Source organism: Oryctolagus cuniculus, chromosome 13 (assembly GCF_964237555.1).
Source record: "Oryctolagus cuniculus chromosome 13, mOryCun1.1, whole genome shotgun sequence".
In the NCBI taxonomy this organism is placed as follows: domain Eukaryota; kingdom Metazoa; phylum Chordata; class Mammalia; order Lagomorpha; family Leporidae; genus Oryctolagus; species Oryctolagus cuniculus.
The window spans coordinates 67,262,283-67,289,994 of NC_091444.1; the positions used below are offsets into that span (position 1 = coordinate 67,262,283).

General features: G+C 41.2%; 1 protein-coding gene across 20 annotated transcripts in view; it reads left to right on the plus strand.

Moving 5' to 3' along the window:
- CDC42BPA (CDC42 binding protein kinase alpha) overlaps positions 1-27,712 on the plus strand; it is a 349,867-nt gene that overhangs the window by 126,098 nt on the left and 196,057 nt on the right. For all 20 annotated transcript variants that reach the window (XM_051820816.2, XM_070055638.1, XM_070055640.1 and 17 more), the window contains 2 exons: positions 1,887-1,982; positions 9,185-9,333. In XM_051820816.2, coding sequence (XP_051676776.1) covers positions 1,887-1,982; positions 9,185-9,333 — 245 coding nt within the window. The remainder of the gene's footprint in view (positions 1-1,886; positions 1,983-9,184; positions 9,334-27,712) is intronic.

A 27,712-nucleotide genomic window follows, 5' to 3' on the forward strand; every position in this document is an offset into this window, starting at 1 on the left:
TCAGGTATCCAGCAACTGCATAAAAAAATGATCAGTTGGCACTTGTAACTGTGACTGGCAGCTGAAAGAGCAGTGATATAAAATTTTACACCCATCTTTGTGATGGAAGCATGTGATCGAGTAATTATTTTCAAAATTTTGATTATATCAGGGCACTAGAATGAGACAGGATTAGGAAGGCTACTGTGAGTACTTATACCTTATTTCTTTAAAAATAAAAGCATGGGGGCTAGCACTGTGGTATGGTGGGCAAAACCGCCGCCTACAGTACTGGCATCCCATATGGGTGCCGGTTTGAGTCCTGGCTGCTCCACTTCTGATCCAGCTCTCTGCAATGGCATGGGAAAACAGTGGAAGAAGGCCCAAGTCCTTGGGCCCCTGCACCCGCATGGGATACCCAGAAGAAGCTCCTGGCTCCTCGCTCCTGACTCCTGGCTCTGGATCGGTAACACAACGGCTGTTGTGGCCGTCTGGGAAGTAAACCAGCAGATGGAAGACCTCTATCTCTCTGCCTCTGCCTCTCTAACTTTGCCTTTCAAATAAAATGAATGATTTTTTTTTTAAGATTTATTTATTTGAGAGGTAGAGTTATAGACAGTGAAAGAGAGAGAGACAGGTCTTCCTTCCGTTGGTTCACTCCCCAAATGGCCACAGTGGCCAGAGCTGTGCCGATCCAAAGCCAGGAGCCAGGAGCTTCTTCTAGGTCTCCCACATGGGTGTAGGGGCTCAAGCACCTGGTCCATCTTCCACTGCTTTCCCAGGCCATAGCAGAGATTTGGATTGGAAGAGGAGCAGCCAGGACGAGAACTGGTACCCATATGGGATGCCGGCACCACAGGCGGGGACTTAACCCACTGCGCTGCAGTGCCGCCCCAATAAATTTTTAAAATAAATAAATAAAATAAAGGACAGGGGCAGGTGTTATGGGCCAATGAGTTAAACCACATTTTGAGACAGATCTCTGCATCTCATGTCTGAGTGCTTGTTCTAGTCTTGTTTACTCTGCTTCCAGTCCAGCTTCCTGCTAAGGCATTGTGGGAAGCAGCAGATGATGGCTCAAGTACTTGAGTCTCTGCTACCCACCCGGGGGATTGATTGGAGTTCTGGGCTCCTGGCTTTAGGCTGGTATAGCCCTGACAGCTGTGCACAATTGGAGAGTAAACCGGTCATGGGAGAGCACTCTCTGTCTTTTCCCCTCTCTGTGTACTCTGCTTTTCAAATAAAATATATTAAAAAAATCAGAATTAAAGATGGCATTTTAAATAAAAGATTATATTTATTTGTTTGAAAGAGAGAGAGGGAGACACGCAGAGATAGATTTCCATCTGCTGGTTTACTCCCCAGGTTGCTGCAAAGGCCGGGACTGAGCCAGGCTGAAGCCAGGAGCTTCATCTGGGTCTCCCACATGGATGCAGGGGCCCAAATACTTGGGCCATCTTTTGCTGCTTTCCCAGCCATATTATCAGGAAGCTGGATGAGAAGTGGAGTAGCTGGGACATGAATTGGCGCACATGTGGGACGCCAGCATTGCAGGCAATGCCTTTATGCACTATGCCACTATGCTGGTCACACAGATGGCATTCTTTATTGTTTGTATTATCTGGATGATAGGTAGTCTGTGGTTGTTTATGAAATTTTTTGCACTTTTCTGATTATTTTGAACCCTAATAATGGTTTTCATATAAAATATTTTTGTTAAATATGCTGTTTTAGTAGTTTATGAGGTTGCTTGGAAACTTGAGTGAGTGAAAAGTCATGGTATATGGTAGATATTCTTCTTTCTTAACAGAAACAATATAATAAATGTAGTAAGCAATTGTTTGCATTGTATATTTCCTAGTCTTAATATCTAGTGTTTTCTGAAACATTTTCTTTTCCTTTTCCAGACAGCATGCTTTCGTGAAGAAAGGGATGTGTTAGTGAATGGAGACAATAAATGGATTACAACATTACACTATGCTTTCCAGGATGATAATAACTTAGTAAGAATCATTTTAATATGACTTTCTGTCCTTATCAATTTGTTTGCAGAATTTAGCATTATTGTCTCAAAAGCATTGTTTAAATATAGAATTTAAATAGAAAATCACTGTACTGCAGAGGATAAGATGTGATATTTTTCCTTAAGTAATTTGAGATCTCATTGAAGTTTATTTTGTGTGTTTTTATGAGAAAATCAAAACTAAATCCAAACACTTAATATCTGTCAGCTAAATTCTATAGAATGTGTTCAGGGCTTTTTATTTTCAGGATTTCTTCAGTATATTTTATTCATAGCATTCGATTGCTTTTTAGAATGTGAAATATTTTTCAGAGTTGTCATGTACTGTGTTAAATAGAGCCCACATTTAAAACCTATGGCCTATGTTTTCGTATGGTGACATCATAAACTGCTTCATAAAAGTTGGAAAAGAGCATGAGAGGAAATCAAAATATTATTGCTACTGGCAGTTCAAAATAAATAAGAATGATAAGATAAACAAGTGAATAGGAAAAGAATATATCTGCCACACTTGTATACAACTTCTTACCCTATTATTAAACGCTATTCATTGTCTGACCCCAGTTTTTATTTCAGGTTTATGTTTTAGCACATATGTGTTGGGATCCTGCTATGTGCTAGACACTGCACTAAAAACTGAGGTATAAAAATGAATAGGACATTTTCCCTTCATTTGTAAAATGTTTACTGGATATGTGCTATTTGTTAGGTGCTCTTCTCTAGATCCTGGCGATTCGGTGGTGAGTAAGACAGTAGCTCTCTTCTTAATTTTGCATTCTCATAAAGGGAATGAGACAAATTCAGAATCAATTCAGGCTCCATCTGCTTTGCCTGATTAGGCATACATCTCACATTTTCAACTGATGGAAAGCAGCGATCAGAAAAACTAGAACAGTTGAAACTGATGATCTTATAGCTGAATTTCTTCAGAAAAAAAAAATTGAAAAGGAGTCTGCTACTGTAGTAAGTTTCTGAGTAGTTCATTAGTTAGGCTTCAACAGCCAATTACCAATGTTTACTTAATTAAATCATGTTTTATTTTAGCAGCCGAATAAATGTGTCCAGAGAAAATAGACTATTAGCCTTTTGATAGGAACAGTTACTCAAATAATTGAGAATATTAAGAAAAGCATCAGTGATTCATTGTAAAACCAGGGAAATGTGTGGAAATTTGTTTTCTCTCTTATCATATGAAGACGCTTCACAGTTGTTTTGTAGAATTAAAAGACAAATTTATTTTTTGTAAAAATAATTGAAACCATACAAAATTTTTTTCATAATGCCCATTTCCTATGAATCTTTTGAAGAACCCCTCATAAAGTAACTCCTAATGTCTTATATTTTGCTCTGTCCCTTCAAGCCTAAACTATTTGGCCCCTTTGAGAAAAAGTTGTGAATAGCAATGAATAAAAGGAAAAGTGAGAATAATTAAACATTGCATGTTAAATGTCAGAACAAGTATTCTTGAGAAGACAGAAGTAGAGATAGTCAGGAAGAAGAAAATGAATGGAAATGGTCAGAGGCACCATGGAAAATGAAGGAAGGGGTGTTGGTGGAGGGAAATGGTCTATAATATAAAATATGGTATTTGACTTTTTTTTTTAAAGTAAATATCAGAAATACTGTGTGTAACCACAGATCTTGTTTCAGTGCAAGTGGAATACCCTGCATTGTTGAATGTACTCTGTGCTTGGTAACATTTTGCCTTTATTTAAAAAAACAAAACAAAACAAAATAACTTGTTGGTGCTAGCCTTGTGGTGTAGTGCATAACTGCCTGCTGCCTGCATTGCTAGCATCCCATTTGGGTGCTGGTTCATGTCCCAACTGATCCATTTTCAATCCAGCTCCCTGCTAATGGTCTGAGAAAAGCCGTGGAAGATGGCCCAAGTACTTGGGCATCTGCCACCCCGGTGGGAAACCCAGAAGAAACTCCTGGCTCCTGGCTTTGGATTAGCGCAGCCCTGCCTTTGTGGTCACCTGGGGTATTAACCAGCATGCTAATGGATGGAAAATTTCTTTCTTTCTCTGTCTCTACTTCTCTCTCTGTAACTCTGACTTTCAAATAAATAAATAAGCCTTTAAAAATCTTATTTAAATAAGAATATTATAATTATGTAATAATGTTTGTTTAAAAGGCATAGGAACACACACACACACACACACACACACACACACACAGGCAGAGAGAGAGAGGGTGTTCCCATCTGCATTTTACCTCCAAATGCTTGAACTAATTAGGACTGGGTGAGGGCCATTGCTGAGAACTGGGAACTCAATCCAGGTCTCCCATACAGATGGGAACTTACACTGAAAATTGAACACAGGCATGTGATATGAGCCACAAGCATCTAAACTAGTAGGCTAAATGTCTGCCCTCCATTTTGCCATTATTTTTATTGTTCATTTTACTATTTTTTAAAGATTTTTATTTATTTGAGAGGTAGAGTTACAGTCAGTGAGAGGGAGAGACAGAGAGAAAGGTCTTCCTTCCATTGCTTCACTCCCCAAATGGCAGCAACGGCCAGAGCTGCTCCGATGCAAAGCTAGGAGCCAGGTGCTTCTTCCTGGTCTTCCATGTGAGTGCAGGGACCCAAGCACTTGGGCCATCTTCCACTGCTTTCCCAGGCCATAGCAGAGAGCTGGATGGGAAGAGGAGCAGCCAGGACCAGAACTGGCACCCATATGGGATGCCGGCGCCACAGGCAGAAGATTAACCTACTGCCCCATGGCACCGGCCCTGCTTATTTTACTACTAATACCAGTCGCATTTCTCCTTCCTTGTTGCTGTTGGAGTCTGGTTAATTTTTTTAAAGATTTATTTATTTGAAAGAGTTAGAGACAGAGACAGAGAGAGAGAGAGAGGTCTTCCATCGCTGGTTCATTCTCCAGGTGGCCACAATGGTCAGAACTACACCAATCTGAAGCCAGGAGCCAGAAGCTTCTTCTGGGTCTCCCACACCACACATTTGGGCCACTTTCTACTGCTTTCTCAGGCCACAGCAGAGAGCTGGTTTGGAAGTAGAGCAGCCAGGACACGAATCAGTGCCCATGTGGGATTTGGTCCTGTAGGCAGCGGCTTTACCTGCTGCACAACAGCAGCCCGGAAGTCTGGTTAATTCTTTAAAATTGTGTACAGCTTCTGTATCTTGAAATAGTCACTTTCAGAGAATTCTCAGTTGAAATTCATCTATCTTTCTCATCTTATTTTAGCTTTACATACATTTAGTACTGCTGTTGTATGACTAACATATATGTTCATATCTCCAATTTTTTGACATCTTAAGAGGTTTATGTGGCATGAACTCTGCTACCTTTAGCTAAAATAAAATTACATGGTTTATGTAACACTGTAATAGTTGTTGGGGTGGCTGGTGAGGGATGTTTATCACATTTCAGGCCAGATCCAGGTATTCCAACAATGTAATTGTATTACTTGTCTTTATATCACTTACATTCTTGGGGAGTATAATATGTTTATCAAATTGTAGGTTGTAACCCATTAGAGAGTCATAAAATCAATTTAGTGGGTTAAAACAGTGTTTACAAAATTTAAATAGAATAGACAGTGATACACTTCATGTTGTTTCATGATGCTTTTTTAATATAAAATTCTAGTCAGAATTGTTTTAAAACTGTAGGCTAGAACTTCACATTAATTGCTCTGTTGTTAAATTGAGTGGAGGAATGTGTGAATTGAAGTTACTCTCTCTATATAAATTATATATGGCGATGTTCATTGGATAACGCAGAGTTTTGTTCCCATGTGAGGTTATTATATCTCCACATCTCCTGTTCCCTAACACCACAATCCAACTGCAAGGATGGTCCATTTTCAACTCATTTTCTTTCTCTCGAGGATTTTGTGTGTTCTGTTCCCTTTCCCACTAGCTAAATTTTTTTTAAGATTTATTTAATTATTTGAGAGGTAGAGTTAGAGAGAGAAAGAGACAAAGAGAAAGATCTTCCCTCTGCTGGTTCACTCCCCAAATGGCCACAATGGCCAGAGCTGGGCCATCCTGAAGCCAGGAGTCAGGAGCTGCTTCTCGTCTCCCATGAGGGTGCAGGAAACCAAATATTTGGACGATCTTCCAGTGCTTTCCCAGGCCGTAGCAGAGAGCTGGATTGGAAGAGCAGCAGCTGGACACGAACTGGCACCCATGTGGGATGCTGGCGCCGCAGGTGGAGGCTTAGCCCACTATGCCACAGTGCTGGCTCTGCTAGTAGCAAGTCATTTATTTCTGAGGCCAAGATAGGGGAAGCATATAAGGAGTCAAAGCCAGAACTCATTTTAGCAGGCAAGGAGTCTAGAAATACTTTTTTGTTAATTGTTTTCAGTTCTGTCTCAGGGAGGTTTGTTTACCATGCAAGAGTTTCAGTAAGGCAGATTGAAACATTGAAAGGGAAGCAATCCATGGAATTTTGGTTTTATTAAGAGAAAATATACAGTGGTGTGCAGATGAAGAAAGAAGATACATTATGACAGGAGAAACTTAAGTTTCGAATGATGACTATAGGTGGCAAGAATGTTAAGAAAGAAATATTTTTAGCAGTTCCGTGGTGTCCTCAGATCTTGGGGTCTGGTGTGACAAGAATCGAGTATGGTGTCAGGAGGAAGAAAGTCTTTGATGTAAGAACCTTTCATCTCTATCCTCTGGGTTTTCTTTTCCTCTATATTTGGTAGAAAAAAAAGTCTCAGTTGACACTCAGTAAGTGTATACTGAAGGAATGAGTTACATTTTATGACTTTCTATGTATAAATATTAGATTCCAGCTTTAATACCAGACTTGCTTTTTTACTGTAAAATTTTCTTGCTTGCTTCTGTACTTAGAGTGTTTCTTTTATAGTAAAAGATGTGGGTTTCTTCATAGCCCTTGCTGTTTCTAGTAATATGATTATGTTAATAATATTTGGTTGTATTTCATTAGTTTTTTCTCATCTTCAGAATATAATCTGTTCACCATTAGGACTAATAAATACAGAAAGTAAGCCGTAGACCAGGATTAGTTTCCATAATTTTGAAGGCTTTAAATATGTGATAGTTTCTTTGACATGACATACATTTTCTCAGCTTATAATTTTTTTCAACAATTCATTTATTTAAAGTCAGAGTTACACAGAGAGAGGAAGAAATGGGGGTGGGGAGAGAGAGATCGATCGATTGATCGATTGATCGATCAATCTTCCATCCAGGGCTAGGCCAGGTGAAATCCAGGAACCAGGAGCTTCTTGTAGATCTCCCATGTGGGTGCAGGAACCCGAGCACTAGGGTCATCCTCGGCTGCTTTCTAGGCACATTAACAGGGAGCTGGATGGGAAATGGAGTCTTGAACCAGTGACTATATGGGATGCTGGCATCTGTGCAGGCGCGGCTTTACCCACTGTGCCACAATGCCGGCCCCTATGCTTTTCATTTTAATGCATGGAAATACAATGAATTTGATTTTTTCTCAAGACTCTTTAAATCTTAATGTCATGTCAGTGATAGTCCCTGAAATTGTTTCTCCATTCTGTATTAAAACCACCTTAGCTTCAAGGCATTGAAACTACAATTTAAATATCTTTGTTAGCCTTCATGCTGAATGCTACAGTATGAAGAAAATATTGTAGTTAGATAGATGAGAAAATGAGGTATCAAAGATTTTAAATTTTTTGAAAGATTTTTATGTATTTATTTGAAAGGCAGAGTTACAGAGAGGCAGAGGCGCTGAGAGGGAGAGCGAGAGGGAGAGCGAGACGTATCTTCCATTTGCTTGTTCTCTCCCCAAATGGCCAGAGCTGGGCTGATCTGAAGCCTGGAACCATGAGCATCTTCCCGGTCTCCCATGTGGGTTTGGAGCCCAAGCACTTGGGTTGTCTTTACTGCTTTCCCAGGCCATTAGTAGAGAGCTGGATGGGAAGAGGAGCAGCCAGGACACAAATTGGCTCCCATATGGGTTGCCGGCACTGGAGGTGACAGCTTTACCTAGTGTACCACAGTGCTGGCTCTGGTATTAAAGATTCTAATTTTCAAAACCATGTGTAATATGAACTCAGGGTTTGAATACTGGTTTCTCATACAAAGAACATCATTCTACTATGCCTAATCTTCTTCATCCTAAAATATATACATACACATAATGTATACACTTATGCCCATGTATATGTAACATGTCTATATAGCAGTCTAGAACATGCCATAAAGCTATAACATCATCTGTAATCTTAACCCAGAGAATCCTTGGGAACATTTTGGTATATACTCCTTGCATTTCTTTTTTGACACAAAAACACACATACTCATAAAAGTCTATATCTAAAATTAATTGGCTTCTCTTTTCATTTACTTGAGTGATGTATTTCTGATAGTTGTACACTGTCAGAAATGGGAGAAGAAACATTTATGGTGGGAATTACTACATTCTACCTAATACTGGGTTCCAAAAATAATCCATAAATTGATGATTGTTATAATAAAGTTCTTATTGATCTAAGGTGAAATAAAGACAATGTAGTGATAATTATTATAGTTTTTTTTTTCAGATCAAGGACTGTTGTATATTTGAAGTTTTTCCTTGTTAATTTTTTTTTGTGGAATTCAAGTGTTTGATCTTTGTAATATTGATAAAACTGTGATCCATTATTATACGTGAAGCTGATAAAATTGTTACTTTGTAAATTACAATAATAGAAGAATGTTAATCTTGTGTTGTTCTTTGCCCCATTTTAAAAAATTGTGTGTTACTGCTGTATGAAACGCAGTGGTTCTGTAATGCCTGTTGAGCATCTCACACAGCTTTTTAAAAGACTGTTTATTTGAAAGGCAAAGAAATGGAGATGCCAGAGATTTTCCTCTCCAGAAATGCCTGCAGCAGCATACTTTGTGCAGGCTGAAGCCAGGCACCTGGGACTCCATTAAGGTCTCCCATGGGGGTGGCACAGACCCAGGTACTTGAGCCTTCACTGCTTCCTATGTGGGCATTAGCAGGAGACTAGAGTTGGAAACAGACTCAGTTCTTGAACCCAGTAGTCTGATATGTGACGTAGGCTTCCTAAACACTGAGTCAAAGGCTCACCCCTTACCTGGCATTTTGTTAATTAGCTACCTAAGTTATTAACCTCTGTAAGTGTTTGACCTGGTCCTACTTGATTTTAAGTTTTACCATATTATTTATTGAGTGTATTTTATTTTTTCATTTACAGTACCTGGTTATGGATTACTATGTTGGTGGGGATTTGCTAACTTTGCTCAGCAAATTTGAAGATAGATTGCCTGAAGATATGGCTCGATTTTACTTGGCTGAGATGGTGATTGCAATAGACTCAGTTCATCAGCTACATTATGTGCACAGGTGAGTCCCTGTTAGCTTTGCTGGTGACACCATTATCTTGTAATATATGGAAAGAGAGGTCTATTTTTATAAAATGTATTAATTACAGGCTTAGATTTCTCACCAACAAAGATAATTTATGTTGAAAGGGTTTTGATTGTTTTTGCTTTTGTTGTTAAGGTAATTGTTTGTCAGAATTAATGAATTAGTACAACTGCTTCAAAGTATGGATACATGTATAGTATCTAAAAGTTTCCACTTACAATCAGTATTTCTACAGTTTCCATCTTTCTTTGTTTCTTTCTTGATTTGAAAGGCACAGTTACAGAGAGAGAGAGAGAGAGCGAGAGAGCGATCTTCCATCACTTGTTAACCACCTGAATGGCTGTAACAGACAGGGCTGGGCCAGGCTGAAGCCAGGAGCTTCATCCAGGTCTCTCATGTGAGTGCAGGGGCCCAAGAAGTTGGGCCATCCTTTGTTGCTTTCCCAGGCTGTTAGCAAAAAGCTGCATCATAAGTGAGGCAGCTAGGACTTGAGCCAGCTCCCAAATGGGCTAGCAGCAACACAGGTGACAGCTTAACCCACTGTGGAACAGTGGTAGCCCCTTGCCTCTACATTATACTTCTTAAAAATCACTATTATTTAAGTTTATAAATGCTATAGTCCTGCATGGCGTTCTGGGCTCCTGGCTTCAGACTGGCCTCATCTTGGCTGCTGTGGACATTTAGGGAGTGGAACAACAGAAGGTCTTTTTCTGTCTCCTGCGATCACTCTCTCTGTCACTCTGCCTTTCAAGTAGATGAAAATAATTAAATAAACATTAAAAAACAATTTGCATATGATCCTTCTCAAAAGAGAATGTAGTAGCCAATTTTCTTATAGTCGGATCTTCCATATAGATATCAGGCTGAATTCTAGGCCATAAATCATAGATTCATTTGTTGAATATGGCCCTTATTATTTATTTTTTGCTTCTTAAGAAAATATTTCCAAGAGTTGTATAAATATCACAGAGGTATTTATATGAATGTAGAAAAGTAATCGTTTTGATGATTAAAGAATAATTTTTTTCCTTGTAATCTGGCACAGTAATTCATCTTGAAATTTCCTGTCAAATGTATGTTACATCGTAGACAGTAAATAAAATGTAAAAAGTGAGCTTAGTTACAATATTTTTTTAACAATTTGAGAGGCAGAGAGAAGAGTGTAGAGGAGAGAGAGGAGAGCCTGAGAGAGAGAGACAGAGAGAGAGCAAGCACTCCTTCTGCTGGCTCAACCCTTGTATGCTCACATTAACTTGGACTGGGCTGAGCTGGGCCAGTCAGGGCTGCATACTCAGTTCAGTTCTCCAGTTTGCGTGTCGGGGAACTAACTACTTGAGCTCTTGTCATTGCTAGCTCCTCGAATCCACGTTAGCAGGAAACTGGAGTCAGGAATAGGAGATGAGTATTGAACACAAGCACTTTGGTGTCCTAACTCCTATGCTAACAGGCTAAATGCCTGCCCCCATGAATAATTTTTATGTAGAACTGTTCATATGCATGTTGACATGAGTTAAAATTTGTTATCATATAAATGGATGATAATTTATATGTAATGGAAAGCTTTAAAATGTCTTGGATAGTTTCAGAAGAGAGCAGGACATCATTATAAAGTCATTGGTAAATTAATCATTCAAGTGAGAAAGTATTTGGGTTGTGCAACATACGAGGAGAAAGATGTTGAAAAGTAGGTAAATGGAGACTGGAGTGTAGAAGAAACCAAACCACTTTCTAAGACTAGTATTCAGACCTCATCATGCATCAGATTGATAGGGAGGGCTTGTTAAAGCCTAGATTGTTTGTGGTGCTCCAGAATTGCTGATCCATTAGGTTGCATGGGGAAGGGGAAGTCAGCGTTTCTGACAGGCTCTCAGGCAGTGTTGTTGTGGTTCGTGATGCTGGTCCAGGGGCCACACTTTGGGAACTACTAATCTAAGACAGCAGTGAGTATTACTTTTATGTTCTTAGTGATAAGAGTGAATGTGGCAAGAAGAGAAAGTTTTCTGTTTTTGTGTTTGTAAGATGTTTCTTGTAGTGATTGATGTAATTATTAATAAAATTTTATGGCATCATTAAAGGAAAAAAATCTTAAAATTAAGAATTTGTGATTTGGAATAGGTCTTGTGGCACAGCAAGTTTGTTTTTTTGTTTTGTTTTGTTTTTAACTTGAAAGGCAGAGTTAGAGACAGAGGAAGTGAGAGAGAGAAAGAGAGAGATCTTCCTTTTGCTAGTTTACTCCCCAAATAGCTGCAGTGGCCAGGACTGGGTCAGGCTGAACCCCATCCCAGTCTTCCACAAAGTTGTAGGGGTCCATAGAGCTGGGCCATCTTCTGTTGCTTTCCCAAGCACATTAGCAGGGAGCTGTATTGGAAGCAAAGTACTTGAACTGACACCCATGTGGGATACCAGCTGTGCAGGTGGCAGTCTAACCTGCTCTGCCACAATGCCGGCCCCTTGCACAGCAAGTGCAGCTGCTGCTTGGGATGCTCACATCCTATGTTGGGCTGCTGGTTTGTTTGTGGCCTGTTCCATGTAACTTCCTGCTGGTGCATCCTGGGAAGCAGTGGATTATAGCTTGAGTTTTTGGGCCCCCACCACCCATTTGGGAGACCTGGATTGAATTGTACACTCTGGATCTCAGAGTGACCTAGCCCTGACTGTTGTAGGCATTTGGAGAGTGAACCAGTGATGGAAGATGTCTGTCTCTGTTTCTCTTATTGTGCCTTTCAAGTACATGGAAATAAATAAATATTAAAAACTATATTTTATCAGATTTCATTTCGGCTCTTGCCAACTCATGTTTTTCTCGGTTTGTATCAGATAGTTGCAAGTTTTATTCAAAATAAAGACAAGGAATGCTTTGAAAACTATAAAGTAAAAGCAGGTTTGAAGATGATATCATAAATGATCTCAAGAATGAATTATAGGATGAGAAATCAAAGTGCTTTTTGGTTGCTCAGACAGTAATCCAAGATCCTAGTTGAGGACTACCATTTAAAGATATTTATAGTAATATTGTTTTATTGACCATTTGAAGATGTTAGCTATTTAACATTGTGTCATGGAATTTGGAGAGGATTTACCTATTTTCTAAGTTCTTGATAGGAATAATTTTTTAACAAGATTTTACTTATTTATTTGAGAGGTAGAGTTATAGACAGAGAGAGGGAGATATATAAAGAAAGGTCTTCCATCCACTGGTTCACTCCCCAAGTGGCTGCAATGGCCAGAGCTGGGCTGATCTGAGGCCAGGAGCCAGGAGCTTCCCCCTGGTTTCCCACGCAGTTGTAGTGGCCCGATCACTTGGACCATCTTCCACTGCTTTTCCAGGCTTCCAGCAGAGAGCTGGATTGGAAGAGGAGCAGCTGGGACAAGAACCGGCACCCATATGGGATGCCTGTACCACAGGCAGAGGCTTAGCCCACTATGCCACCGCACTGGCACCAGCACTAATTATAATTATGTATAATATAGAAATATATAGTATAGTAATATAGTAAAATATTATTTAAAACATTATTATATACATCAGTGCATCTCAATAATCAATATATAATGTTATGGGTTAATATTGATATTATTGATACATCATACATTAAATATATTACATATAATATGTGTTATATAATATATTGCATATTATGTAGCATATATATAATTATAAATGTAGTAGTTACTCCTCCAGTTTATGGACACAAAATATGAGGTAGTTATTGTACCTTTCATTCTGCTGGGCTTGTGACAGATATTCTTTCTAAAATATAATATTAAAAAATGTCTTGGAGAGGCAGAGAAAGCGAGCACTCCCTTCTGCAAGTTCTCGTTCCAGACGCCCAAAATGGCCAGGGTTGGAATCAGGGTGAATGAATCCCAGTCTCCCATGAAGGTGTCATGGACCTATAATTACTTGAACTATCGTCACTGGTCCTGGGCTCTGTGTTGGTGTAAAGCTGGAATCAGGAGACAGATCTGAGTCTCAAACTCAGGCACTCTGAAGTGGGACATGAGTGTCTTAACTGGTGGGCTAAATGCTTGTCACATGGCCTATTCTTAACCAATCACCCTTTCCTAATGACAGTATCTGCAGTCTTTGATTGTTTTCAACACAGCATTGTAGGTAACAACTATGATATTGTCATGTGACTTGAAAACCATTTCAACCCTGAGCTTTGCTTCAGTATATGTAATTCTAAAAGTGCATTCTCTTAAGTGAATCCTGCTTATGTCAATTGGCTCTTTATTTTATGTAATTTTACTTAGTTATTCATCTTCTGGTAATTATACTTCCTGAAGGCATTTCTTCTTTAGGGTATGCATCTAAATGTTGGTAGTTTCACCGTTTCCAGGATGTACTTGCACATATATGTTTGTCTTTTGTCACATACACATATGCCCCCATATGTTCACTTCATACCTCTTCTCTCACCCTCCTTGCCTTTCTTTTTATACTTCAGTTGATATTCCAGTGCCTTTATAAAATGTGACTCCCATTTCTGGATAGACCATTTTTAGACATGATTTATTCTTATAAATAGCACAGTTGTCTGGAATTCTAAATAAATACTGACCTTTCAAAAAAGATTTATTTTGTTCTAATGAGTTGTGCAGAGGTGGGGAGAGAGAGAGCAGTCTTCCATCTGCTGGTTCACTCCCCAGATGGCTGCAACAGCTGGAGCTGAATGCATCTGAAGCCAGTTGCAAGGAGCTTCTTCCAGTTCTCCAACATGGGTGCAGGGGCCCAAGGACATGGGCCATCTTCTACTGTTTTCCCAGGCCATAGCAGAGAGCGGGATCAGAATCGGAGCAGCTGGAACTCAACTGGCGCCCATTTGGGATGCCGGCACTACAGGTGGCGGCTTTATCCTCTGCACCCCAGCGCTGAGTCCATAGTACTGACTTTTAAGAAGCATTTAGTCTGTTCAGGGACACAAAACCTAAGGTAGAAATTTAAAAAAACACAAGTTAAATATTCATTTCGGGCAAAAGAGATGGAGTGATTGAAGTTGTGAATTCCTAATTGAGATATGAAAGCCAACTACAGCTGGATCAGAGACATGGACTTCAACTATATTCTGATTCTAAAAATAATTCTATAATTTAGACAGCTTCTAAAGTAGATGTTGCTTCATTTTATAAATGCAGAAATAGCTTCTGAGACAGGAGCATGGATGAAAATTAAGTCAGGCTGACTTCAGAGTTTATGTGCTTTGGGTAACATCATATTTTCCATAAAAGAAGACTTCAGTGGTGAGACATTGAAAGATGAGAAGCGTTTATGGGGGCAGAGAGACAGGCATCCTCAAGACAGGTGCATGGTAGAAGAAAAGCACATAGGCAACTAAATGGCAGCTTTAAGGAATACTGATAGACTGTTGAAATTGACTTTATCAGGAGACATTTGTAAAGACAGATTTTGACGTGGAATTCTTGAGAATTGTGCTATTGACTTTATACTATAACCTAGTAGCTAATAAACTAACATTAATTTTTGATGAGGAAGTATTTCAAGTAGTTTGTAAACTCTATAACATATGGTTTTATGAAGTTTGCCAAATTTCAAAGTGTCTTATAAATCACAAACTTCAATTATAGGGAATTAGAGAATACAAAAGGAAACAGAGGAGACTGTATATGTTTAATCCATTACATCCCACCATACAGACATCTATAGAGACTTAAATTCAGCAATAAATATCCTCCTTATGGTGTCTTTGAAATAAATATGTCATTAAAATATTCATAGAATCAAAAACATGGACCTTAATGGATGCAGGAGGGAAATACTACTTTTTTCCCTTGTTCTTTTCTATTTCCAGAGTTAGGAAAGAACATTTCTGATCTGTGAACACATAGCAGTCTTCAAGTGAAGTATTTTGCTCCAAGTTTTGTCAAGAGACACATGAGTAATGGGAAGTAGTAAACAGAGGGTCAGACAAACAGACACATACACATACACATATCCCTGTCCTATGCTGGTTCACTCCTCAGATTCCCACAACAGCCATTGTGGAGCTGGGAACTCAATCCAGATTTCCAGGATGGGTGGCAGAGATCCACGTACTTGAGCAGTCACCTGCTGTTTCCCGCAGTGTACAATAGCAGGAAGCAGGATTGGGAACAGAGCTGAGACTTGAACCAGGCACTGTTATATGGAATGTGGCAGTGTCTTAACTATTGCACTTAATTCCTGCCCCTGGCTATCATTTCTCATTTTCCCTTCCTTTTTTTCTTTGGGCAGGATTTCTTGTAAGCTTTTTTGTTGTTGTTTTTTGTTTTTTTTTTTTTTTGTTTTTGATATTGTTCTTGACTTCTCTTTATGAAATGCAGGAATAGAAATATGTATTTCTAGATGTGCTTGTATTTCATGAGGAAAATTTCAAGGATGTACAGGACCTAATAAAAATCTTTGCCTGTAGAGACTAAGGTGGAAGAACAATGAGGTGGACAAGGTCAGGGATTGAGAACATGATTTCTAAGTGAATACCTTTTTATATATACTTTTTAAATGAATAAACTTTACTTTTAGAGCAGTTTTAGGTTCATATCAAAATTGAGTAGAAACTACAGAGATTCTGTGTACTCCCTCCTTCACCCTCTCCATTCTCTGCCACAATTACATCATCTTCCACTGTCAGCATCCTTCACTAGAATATGTATTTGTTACAGTTGATGAGCCTGTATTGACAATGCGATTTTCACCTAAAGTCCAAAATTTGTTAGGATTTATTCTTTTTTTTCAAATATCCAAAAGACTCCTATTTTTATTTATTTTTTTAAGGAATACATATTTTATAAGGACAACTTTAGCAATATAGTTATTCTTTCCCACGGTACCTGCCCTCCCACCCACACTCTCACCCTTCCTCCTCTTCCCTCTCCCCTTGCAAGTCCCATTCTCCATTAAGATTCATTTTCAGTTAACTTTGAACACAGAAGACCAACTCTATACTAAGTAAAGATTTCAACAATTTGCACGTGCACACACACATATAACTGAGAACTAGTTTTTTTACGATTTATTTATTTATTTATTTGAAAGAGTTACACAGAGAGTAGAGGCAGAGAGAGAGAGAGGTCCTCCATCTTCCCCAGTTTGCTGCAGTGGCTGGAGCTGCGCTTATCCGAAGCCAGGATCCAGAAGCCTCTTCTGGGTCTCCCATGTGGATACAGGGGCCCAAGGACTTGGACCATCTTCTGTTGCTTTCCCAGACCATAGCAGAGAGCTGGATTGGAAGTAGAGCAGCCAGGTCTTGAGCCAGCACCCATATGGGATGCTGGCATTTTAGGGCAAGGCGTTAACCCACTGCACCACATAAAAGAGAACTAGTTTTACAGTTAACCCTCATAATACCACTCATTGAGGACAGAGGTCCTGCATGCGGAGTTAGTGCACAGTGACTCCTGTTTTTGTTTTTTTCTTATTATTTGACAGGTAGAGTTATACACAGTGAGAAAGAGAGGCAGAGAGAAAGGTCTTCCTTCCGTTGGTTCACTCCCCAAATGGCCGCATACTACTGGTGCTGCGCCGATCTGAAGCCAGGAGGCAGGTGCTTCTTCCTGGTCTGCCATGCGGGTGCAGGGGCCCAAGCACTTGGGCCGTCCTCCACTGCCTTCCTGGGCCGCAGCAGAGAGCTGGACTGGAAGAGGAGCAGCCAGGACTAGAACCCGGCACCCATATGGGATGCCGATGCTGCAGGCCAGCCCCATCTTGTTGTTAATTTAACAGTTAACACTCTTATGTATGACATCCGTGAGTACCCACAGCCCTTCACATGAGCTGCCTAGGCTAAGGAAGCCTAGAATTTACTCTTAGCATTGTTTATTTTATAGGTTTTGTCAAATGTAGAATGACATGTGTCTGCCACTATAGTATCATGTTATAATTTACTATCTTCAAATCTAATTTGTTCTGCCTATTTGTCCCTACCCCCAACCGCTGAACACCACTTGGAGGTAGAGAAAGCGAGTCAGAGGTCTTCTATCTGCTGCTTGACTCCCCAGATGGCTGCAATGGTCAGAGCTGTGCCGATCTAAAGCCACAAGCCAGGAGCTTCCTCCGGACATCCACTCGGGTGCAGGGGTCCAAGGACTTGGGCCATCTTCCACTACTATCCCAAGCCATAGCAGAGAGCTGGATCGGAAGAGGAGCAGCCAGGACTAGAACCGGTGGCCATATGGGATGCCAGTGCTTCAGGGCAGGGCATTAACCGGCTGTGTCACAGTGCTGGCCCCACCAGTTTTTAATCTTTTAGAGGTGTCTACAATGAGTTTCCAGAACTTCATCAATTAGAGTTTGTGCTGGTTACTTGCCAAATGTTGTCTTGTGGATTTCTGTTCTGTTAAATTGTAATTCTGTGTGTCCACTTGTCTGTCTCCCAATTTTGAGGGCACCACTTTGGCCTTTATTTAACCTCACTTCTCTTAGGTATCGGAGAAGAATTTTGATTTTTCATTTTTCTTAAGTTTTTACTTATTGTTAGGACACAGTAGTGACTTTTGAGCTCCTTATGTGGTATACTGAAAACTTGAATTTCCCTCATAATCTTTATTTTATTTTATTTTACTTTATTTTATTTTTTGACAGGCAGAGTGGACAGTGAGAGAGACAGAGAGAAAGGCCTTCCTTTGCCGTTGGTTCACCCTCCAGTGGCCGCCACGGCCGGTGCGCTGCGGCCAGCGCACCGCGCTGATCCGATGGCAGGAGCCAGGTACTTACCCTGGTCTCCCATGGGGTGCAGGGCCCAAGCACCTGGGCCATCCTCCACTGCACTCCTGGGCCACAGCAGAGAGCTGGCCTGGAAGAGGGGCAACCGGGACAGAATCCGGCGCCCCGACCGGGAGTAGAACTCGGTGTGCCAGCGCCGCAAGGCGGAGGATTAGCCTAGTGACCCGCGGCGCCGGCCTCCCCCATAATCTTTAAATTTAGATTTCAAACGACCCATTTTATCTTTTGAGATTACAACAACTTAGAACTTTTCAATTAAAAATCTTGTAAAGATGAAAGGATTCCTAAAGGTATTTATTAAAGTGTTAATTGATTGTTGAAACACAGGTGTGCTTTTATTGAGATGTCAGTAATGCTATGGTATTTTTTAAGAAGATTTTATGTATTTGAGAGGTGGAGTTACAGACAGTGAAAAGAAGGGAGAGAGACAAAGATCTTCCGTCTGCTGGTTAACTCCCCAGTTGGCTGCAATGGCCGAAGCTGAGCCGATCCAAAGCCAGGAGCTTCTTCCTGGTCTCTCACGCAGATGTAGGGGCCCAAGCATTTGGGTTATCTTCTATTGCTTTCCCAGGCCTCAGCAGAGAGCTAGATCGGAAGTGGAGCAGGCGGCACTAGAACCGGCTCCCATATGGGATGCGGGTGCCATAGGTGGAGGATTAAGCTGTGTCACAGCGCTGGCCCAGGATGCTATGGTATTACAAAGATAAATACTTATAAGGGGTTATTATAATTTTCTACTGCGTATTATCCCATTTATCTTCTTTCTTTGGGAGGAGGCAGGAAAATTGGGGAATGAATAAATGTGATATTAATAAAGTTGCTAATACTGCTAAGTGTTGTTTGCAGGAATGAGAAATAGGTAGTACCCAGCAGATTTGACAATATTTAAATGTTAAAGATGTTGGTTCTCCACATTGACATAGGTTTAATACAGTCTATAGCACAATCCAGCATTTTTTTAAATAGAAGTAACTTTTTTCTAAAATTTATATGGTAAGGCAATAGAACTAGACTAATTAGAAGGATTTTGAAAAATAATAGAATTGAAAGAATCACTTTCCTTGATATTAAGCCTTACTACATTGCTGCCTTAAGCAAGGCAGTGTGGTAGTTGTGGAGTAATAACACATAGATCACTGGAAGCGAATAGAGAGCTCAACTGTAGACTCATACAAATACTCCCTACTGATTTTGACAAGGGTACAAAAGTAATGAAATGGAATTAAGTTGCCCCAACTTGGACAAATTTTCATCTCATTTTTAATTTTATAAATTTATTCATTCATCATGAAGGTATTATTTAGTCTGTATTTTTTTCCCCAGTATTCTAGGTCGTTTCTTGGGTGAGAGACACAGCAGAGGTAGAGGACATTTTTCTTTCTGAGATTTCTGTGATAGAATAGACCTTTTCTTTCCTTTTCTCTACTTTTTTCTTTCTTTTTTTTTTTCTTCCTCCCTCCCTCCCTCCTTCCCTCCCTTCGCTCCTTTCACATTTTATTCATTTATTTGAAATGCAGAGAGAGAGATTGAGAGAGATTGATCTTTCATTCACTAGGTCACTCCAGAAATGTCTGCAACAGTTGAGATTGAGCCAAGCTGAAGCTAGAAGCCTGGAACTCCATCCAGGTCTCCCACGTGCAGGATAGGGACTCAAATATTTGAGCCATTATCATCCACTGTCACAGGTGCATTAGCAAAGAGATGCATCAGAAGAGGAGTAGCCAGGACTCAAACACTTGCTTTCTGTTATGCAATATGAATGCTACAGTACCTGCCCCAGGACAGACATACCTTTTGAAATAATTTACTAAGAAAAAAAGGCCGAAGTAAGTAGTACATACAGAGTTACTACAGAAATATGCAAAATAATATTAATCATTATTTTACAATTAAATATGTCACTTTAATAATAGAAATACAATGTAAACAAATATTAAAGTACATCCATCTTTGGGCCAGCACTATGGTGTGGCGGGTTAAGCTGCCACCTGTAGTGCCGGCATCCCATATGGGTGCTGGTTCGAGTACTGGCTGCACCACTTCTGTTGCAGCTCTCTGCTGTGACCTGGGAAGGCAGTGGAGGATAGCCTGAGTCCTTGGGCTCCTGCACCTGCATGGGAGACCCAGAAGAGGCTCCTGGCTCCTGGCATCAGATCAGCACAGTACTAGTCCTTGCTGCCAATTGGGGAGTGAACCAGCGGATGGAAAACCTCTCTCTCTGCCTCTCTGTGGTGGAATGAGAAGGTCATACCAAGATGGCCGCTGGCAAGCAAGCATCAGTTACTCAGGAATGGCTTTGGAAACCACATGGCAACAGAGCCTGCCTGGCAACAGGCTGTGATTGGTTAGGGCATTAACTGCCCCTTGACCAGAGTGGCTGCCTCGGCTATATAAGCTGCTGTACCAACTGAAAAAAAAAAAAAAAAAGAGTCTGCGGGCCGCTTGCCTCTGGCCCGCTTTCACCTGACTCCCCGAGTCTGTATAGCGACTCCACACCTCTTGCCCCTCCACACTCCTCCTCTGAGAATGAATGTATAGCAACATCTGACGCCCAACGTGGCAGAGAGAGACAGCGTGTTGGACTCAGCAAGGTCCCCCCTTGATTTTGGCAGGTAGGCTCCTCGGTGTTTTGTGTGCTGTTTGGTTCTATGAGGGTGAGCACCGAATCCCTTGCTATGCCCCTTTCCTTGTCCTTGTCCTTGGTCTAAGTCACCCCAGGTTAGGCACACGCCGCCCAGAAGCCTAACACCACTTCTTGGCTCCTCCTTTTACTTTGGGTTCGCTTGGCGAATTCACATAAGGGACTGATCATCCCAGAATTCGGAACCAAGTCATCTTCCCTCACTCGAGAGAGGTGGCACTCCGGAGACACCGTGTGGGCATATGGCCTTCACCTAAGGAATCAAGGAAGGCCCCCACTAAGCACAGGACATACGTACAATCTGATACACCACTGTCTGTTAGTCTAATGTGGGGAACCCCTGCATAATGCCATCAGGCACGGAGGTGCTAGGAATTTCTTTTGTTATAGCAGCAGTGCTGTGCGTGTCTTTCCTTTGGCTAGAGTTGGTGTGGCGTGCTGTTCTTAAGCGCTCAAACATAGGAAAGATACCCCCCTCTCAGAAACCCACACAGATTTACCAAACATAATGAATCTGTGAGTGATAAGAGCCTGTCACTCCAGGCCACTGCCTCACAGGCAACAGTTGTTCAGTTAGGGAGAGAGTTCTGACAGTGAAAATGACATGACAGCAGACAATGCAACAATGCCTAGTCAGCCAGCCCCCAAATATCTGTGGGATGAGCTTAGACGACCCTGAAGCAATAACCCATGCGAGGTCATCCCATCTGCACCCAGTGAGAATCCCCACATTTGTGGCAGTCCCCAGGCACCCCAGGCTCTCAAGGGCAGCTGCTAGACCCCATCCCACCTGTATGTTTGCCATTAATGTCGAAGTGGACACAAAATTCAGGCCCTGCATTCCAACGCCTGTAAAAAGGCTCCTGCTGACTAAGGGCCGAGGATATGCTTGTGTCTTTCCAGAGAATGTAGGATAGCCCATTTGGGTACCAGCCAGAAACATCAAGCCTGCAACTAACAGCCAACCAGAACCAGCTGAACAAGACTGAGAGTCTGCCTTGATAGTGGACGCACCTGCCCTATCATCCTACCCTGAGAAACTGCCCATAGCCACGTCCATTACTGTTTTATACCCCACTAGCTCTGGTCAGCCACTCCAACGGCCCACAGCCTGTGTGTGGTCACGCCATTCCTGATTACCATTGTTCCTCATTCCTACCCCTATCTGAGCAAGCACTCCTGTGGTCCACCATTTTGAGCACTGGTTAGTCAATGACGGGTTAGATCCCCTGGGGGATAACCTAAGACAGGCACAGCTGCATAGGGAGACCGCATGGAAACAGGGTCGACAATGCTGTGGCCAAGAATCATGCCTCCCACTGCTCAGAAATAAACAAAAATGGGGAAATGTGGTGGAACGAGAAGGCCATGCCAAGATGGCCACTGCCAAGCGAGCATCAGTTATTCAGGAATGGCTCGAAACCCACCTGGCAATGGAGCCTGCCTGGCAACAGGCTGTGATTGGTCAGGGCATAAACTGCCCCTTGACCAGACTGGCTGCCTCGGCTATATAAGCTGCTATACCAACTGAAACAAAATGAGTCTGCAGGCTGCTGGCCTCTGGCCCGCTTTCACGTGACTCCCGGGGTCTGTGTGGTGACTCCGGGCCTCTTGCCCACTCCGAGCTCCTCCTCCTCAGTATGAATCCACAGAAACACTTCTCCTTTCTCTGTGTGGTTCTGACTTTCAAATGAAAAAAGTACATCCATCTTTTCCTGCTTTTTAAAAATTATCTTACTTGAGTTACACAGAGAGAGAGGAGAGGCAGAGAGAGAGGTCTTCCATCTTGCTGGTTCACTCCCCAATTGACTACGATGGACAGAGCTGTGCCGATCTGAAACCAGGAGCCAGGAGCTTCTTCTGGGTCTCCCACATGGGTGCAGGGGTCCAAGGGCTTGGGCCATCTTCTGTTGCTTTCCCAGGGCATAGCAGAGAGCTGGATCAGAAGTGGAGCAGCTGGGATTTGAATCGATACCCACATGGGAATGCTGGCACTGCAGGGGGTGGCTTTACCCACTATACCACAGTGCCAGCCCCAGATTTTCTTTTTTAGTAATCTGTCAACTCAGATTTTAGAGTTTGCCATAAATGCATTTTAATTTTTGGCTTGTTTTGAATGCCAGCATTTCTAGTTTTGATATGCTGAATAGACAATTTGCATTGAAAGGATGTGTCCTTATTTTTGTTCATTTATTTACTTAAAAAACTTGGGAGTAATGGTTTTTTTTAAAAGATGTATTTATTTCAAAGTGTTACAGTAAGAGAGGGAAAGAGAGAGAGAGAGAGAGAGACAGATTGTCCATCTTCTGGTTACTCCCCAGATGGCTGCAATGGCTGGGATTGGGTCTGGCTGAAGCTAGAAGCTAGGAGCCAGGAGCTTCTTCCAGGTCTCCCACATGGGTGCTAGGGGCCTGAGAACTGGGGCCATTCTATGCTGCTTTTCCTAGCCCATTAGCAAGGAGCTAGATCAAGACTCAAATCAGCACCCTTATGTGATTCTGATTTCACAGGCAGTGCCTCTTTACCCACTATGCCACATACTGGCTCCCCAAATTTGGGAATATTAATGACTTAACAGCATCATCTTGTATGCCTGACTCAAGATGATTAAAATCTGTGCCAAATGTTAGGTTATGGCAAAGGAAGTCCTGATTGTAGATTGAAAAAACCCTTAAGTTATTTCTAAACTTGTTAACTAAACTTAGCAATGGATTTGATATTCAGATTGTCAGTTACTACTTCAAAAATGCTAGCAATTACATAGCATTGTGATCTGAATACGATATTAGTTTAATTTTAGATGACAATAATGAAAAGGTGAGGACTTTGTGGTGGTTTTAAGTACCACATAGATAAGCAGAGCATTGAGTTTAGTATAAAAATGCTGATATTTTCTCACCTTTATTGACTAAGGTCTAAGTTTGATTTCTGTTTCTCCTGTGTGTTTTTTTTTTTTTTTTTTTTGACAGGCAGAGTGGACAGTGAGAGAGAGAGACAGAGAGAAAGGTCTTCCTTTTGCCGTTGGTTCACCCTCCAATGGCCGCCGCGCTGCGGCCGGCGCACCGCGCTGATCCGATGGCAGGAGCCAGGAGCCAGGTGCTTATCCTGGTCTCCCATGGGGTGCAGGGCCCAAGCACCTGGGCCATCCTCCACTGCACTCCCTGGCCACAGCAGAGAGCTGGCCTGGAAGAGGGGCAACCGGGACAGAATCCGGCGCCCCGACCGGGACTAGAACCCGGTGTGCAGGCGCCACTAGGCGGAGGATTAGCCTAGTGAGCCGCGGCGCCGGCCTCTCCTGTGTTTTTCTACAGTATTACTATTTAAACAGGGCTGTACATATTGCCTTCAAACTTGAAGGGCCTTTTTAGAAATTGCTTTTGAGAAGGGTCATTCATTGCTGGTTGACAGATTGTTCTGTCTCAGAGAACTGATGTTATAAATCATATAATGCTTTAAGGCTGCAGATTAGAGAGAATTAGGTATACATATATAATCTTCAGAGATACCAATTTCTTTTTGTTAAATCACTTATCGTTTTTTAAAAGGAAATTTTCGTTTTGTATTTTTTACAAGATAGGTTCTTTTGTGGAAACAAATATCCATAGAGTCAAATAATGGTAGGACTTGAAACAGGTTTTTAAAAGGGGAGAATTCCTTTCAAAGACAGGTTTTTCAGATTTATGTATTGCGGCCTGAATTGTGGTGTAATGGGTAAAGCCACTGCCTGTGACATTGGCATTGCATATGGGCACTGGTTTTTGTACCAGCTATACCACTTTGAATCCAGCTTCCTGCTAATGACCTGGTAAAGGCAGCAAAAATGGCCAAAGTGCTTGTGTCCCTGCTAACCACTTTCCTGAGAGACCCGAAGAGGCTCCTGGCCTCAGCCTGGCCCAGTCCTAGTTATTGTGACTGTCTGGGAGTGAACTACTGGATGGAAGATCTCTGTGTGTCTTTTTTCTCCCTCTCTCTCTGTAACGCTGCGTTTCAAATAAATAAATAGATCTTTTAACAAAGGGGGAGATTTGCTTATTTGAAAGGCAGTTGCAGAGAGGTAGAACAAGAGAGTATGATAGATACCTTCCATCTGCTCACTCACCTTCTAAGTGGCCACAAGGGCTAGGACTGAGCCAGGAGCCAGGAGCCAGGAGCCAGGAATCCATCCAAATTTCCCATGTGGCTGTACTCTAATAGGTGTGTGTTGGTGAGGGGAGGGCAGGCATTTACCCTGGTGGTAAAGCTGCCAGTTGGCATGCCTGATACAAAGCTTGAAAACACTAGTATTTTCCAGAGTCTTAGGAAAGTGTACATAGCACAATATTCCCATGTGCATAATATAATCTGAAATTATTCTGATTATTCTGTCAGCAAATTATGATTCAGTCTTAGAACAGTCAACTGATGGCAACCTGAAAATAACTCAGGTTTAAAATTTATTATGTTATAGACAGTAGACCTAAGAAACCAAGAGGCACTGGAGACTGTTGGGAGGAAAGGCACAGTTTGTTTATGCGTATGGGCTGGACTGGACTCAATCTCAAGAGTCAAGCCCTGATCCTTTGTCTTGCTCTACTTTTATACCCTAAATCAACTAGTTACAAGGCAGTTTGGGGGGTGGGGAGTGGGCACACAGCTATCTTAGCACACAGGAACCAATAAATTACAACTACAAGGCAGTTTAACGATGCACACAGCTTTCTTATCTTAGGCATTCAGGGTAGGAGGCACATAACTATCTTAGGCATGCAGCTGGGCTTTGACAGCAAGCAAGAAGGGGTCTCTGAAGTCAGTAGCCACCTGTCAGCTGATGGGAGGCATGTCTCTGAGTTTTAGGGTCTGTAACTGTTGGACAAAGTCTTTAAAACATTTATTTTAAATTTGTTTCATGAAGCAAAGACAAACACATTTGAAATGAATAAAAGGCTAGAAAATCTCAGCAGTGGAACAGAAACTATAAATGAGGGTGTAGGCATTTAGCCTAGTGGTTAAGATGCTGGTTAAGATGCTTGCATCCCCACACTGGAGTATCTGGGTTCACTTCCCTTCTCTGACTCCTGATTCTAGCTTCCTGCTAATGCATATCATGGGAGGCAGCTGTGATGGCTCAAATAATTAGGTTCCTACCACACATGTGGGATACCTGGATTGAATTTGTGGCTACTGGCTCTGGTCCCAGCTGTTGGGAGTAATTGGAAAGTGAACCAGCAGATGGGACCTTTGCCTCTCAAATAAATAAATATAGATACTTTTACTGTTTCTTATAATTTTAAATTATCAAATGAATATTTTGGAAGAAAAAATATGGTATTTCAAATAAAAATTCACTGGAAGACTCCGATAGCAGAAAGAAGATATATAGGAATAAATTAGCAAACCTGAATATAAATCAGTAGAAATTATCCTATAAAGAACAGAGATAAAAAGGTTGAAAAAATTAACAAATTCTTAGGAGTGAAAAGCTCTACCATACATGTTATTGATGTCAAGGAAGAGAGAATAGGAATAACAGTGCAGAAAAAAATAATAGCTCTAAACTTTCCATGTTTGGAGAATACTTGCATCTATAGAATCAAACTGCAGCAAATCCCAAACAATAAAAAAATTCTTAGATAGCTACACTTAGCCATTGTAATAAAAGTATGGCATACACAAGGCTCACTTGGCTAATCCTCTGCCTGTGGCGCCGGCACCCCGGGTTCTAGTCCCAGTTGTTCCTCTTCCAGTCCAGCTCTCTGCTGTGGCTCGGGAGGGCAGTGGAGGATGGCCCAAGTGCTTGGGTCCCTGCACCCGCATGGGAGACCAGGAGGAAGTACCCGGCTCCTGGCTTTGGATTGGCATAGCGCCGGCCGTGGCGGCCATTAGGGGAGTGAACCAATGGAACCTTTCTCTCTCTCTCTTTCTCTCACTGTCTATAACTCTCTCTCTGTCTCTCTCACTGTCTAACTCTGCATGGCAAAAAAAAAAAAAAAAAAAAAAAAAAGTATGGCATACAAAGAATAAAGAGAAAAGCAGCTAGAGGAAAATAGCGTTTTATATTTAGGATTAAAATAATTTGTTTTCAGAATTCTTATCAAGACCATGGCAGCTCAAAAGTAAAGAAACAGCATCTTTTAGGTACTGCAAAGAGAATATCATTAACTCAGAATTCTATACCTTTTGCCAACTTCCTTCTTCAGTGAAATACTGATAAAAAGATACTTTCTGACATAGGAAACCCAGAAGAATGCATTGCTTCGGGCCTTCCTTGTAAGAAATGCTGAACAACATACTAAAGTGTGTCAGGAAATTATAGCAGAAGAAAATCTGAATTTTCAAGAATTAAGAAAGGGAATTAAAAATTGTGAAAATCTCAGTATGCATACAGCACTGTTATTTTTCCACTTAAATTCTTTAAAATACATGAGTGTTTAAAGCAAGATTTATTTGAATGAGTGGTCTGGTCAGTAATGAATATATAACATGTATTACAACTGTAAAATAATGACTGAATTAGATCCTATGAAAATTCTAGTGTAACTATTGATCTTTTAAATGAAAAGAAGAAAAAATCCCCTGTGGGGACAGAAAGAACCGAGTGCCTTATAAAGGAAAGAAAACCATCCAGTGATAAAACTTTATGATAAAAAATCTGTTGAATATTTATGGTGCCCCAGAAAAGGAAAATGTGAAGAAAACTTACTTTCATGTATAAAGGGTCAAATTGTTACCAAGTTTTGGGAAGTTGGGGAATGTTCTCATGAATCCTCCCTAAGGAGTCTACTGGTCTACTAGAAAAGTGTGTTAGACAACCAGAATAGCTAGAGAGACAATAGTCTAAGGATTGGTTGCCCTTTCAATAGTAGTAGAACTAAAGGAGGGAAAAAGATTCAAGAGTATTACAGTATTAATGACCATATGCTGTGACAGTGAACAGCTAATAGAACCACAATGGTATGGGACTAGTCCGGGAGATAAGATTAGGTTCATGAGCTGGAGGCCACAAACTCCGCATA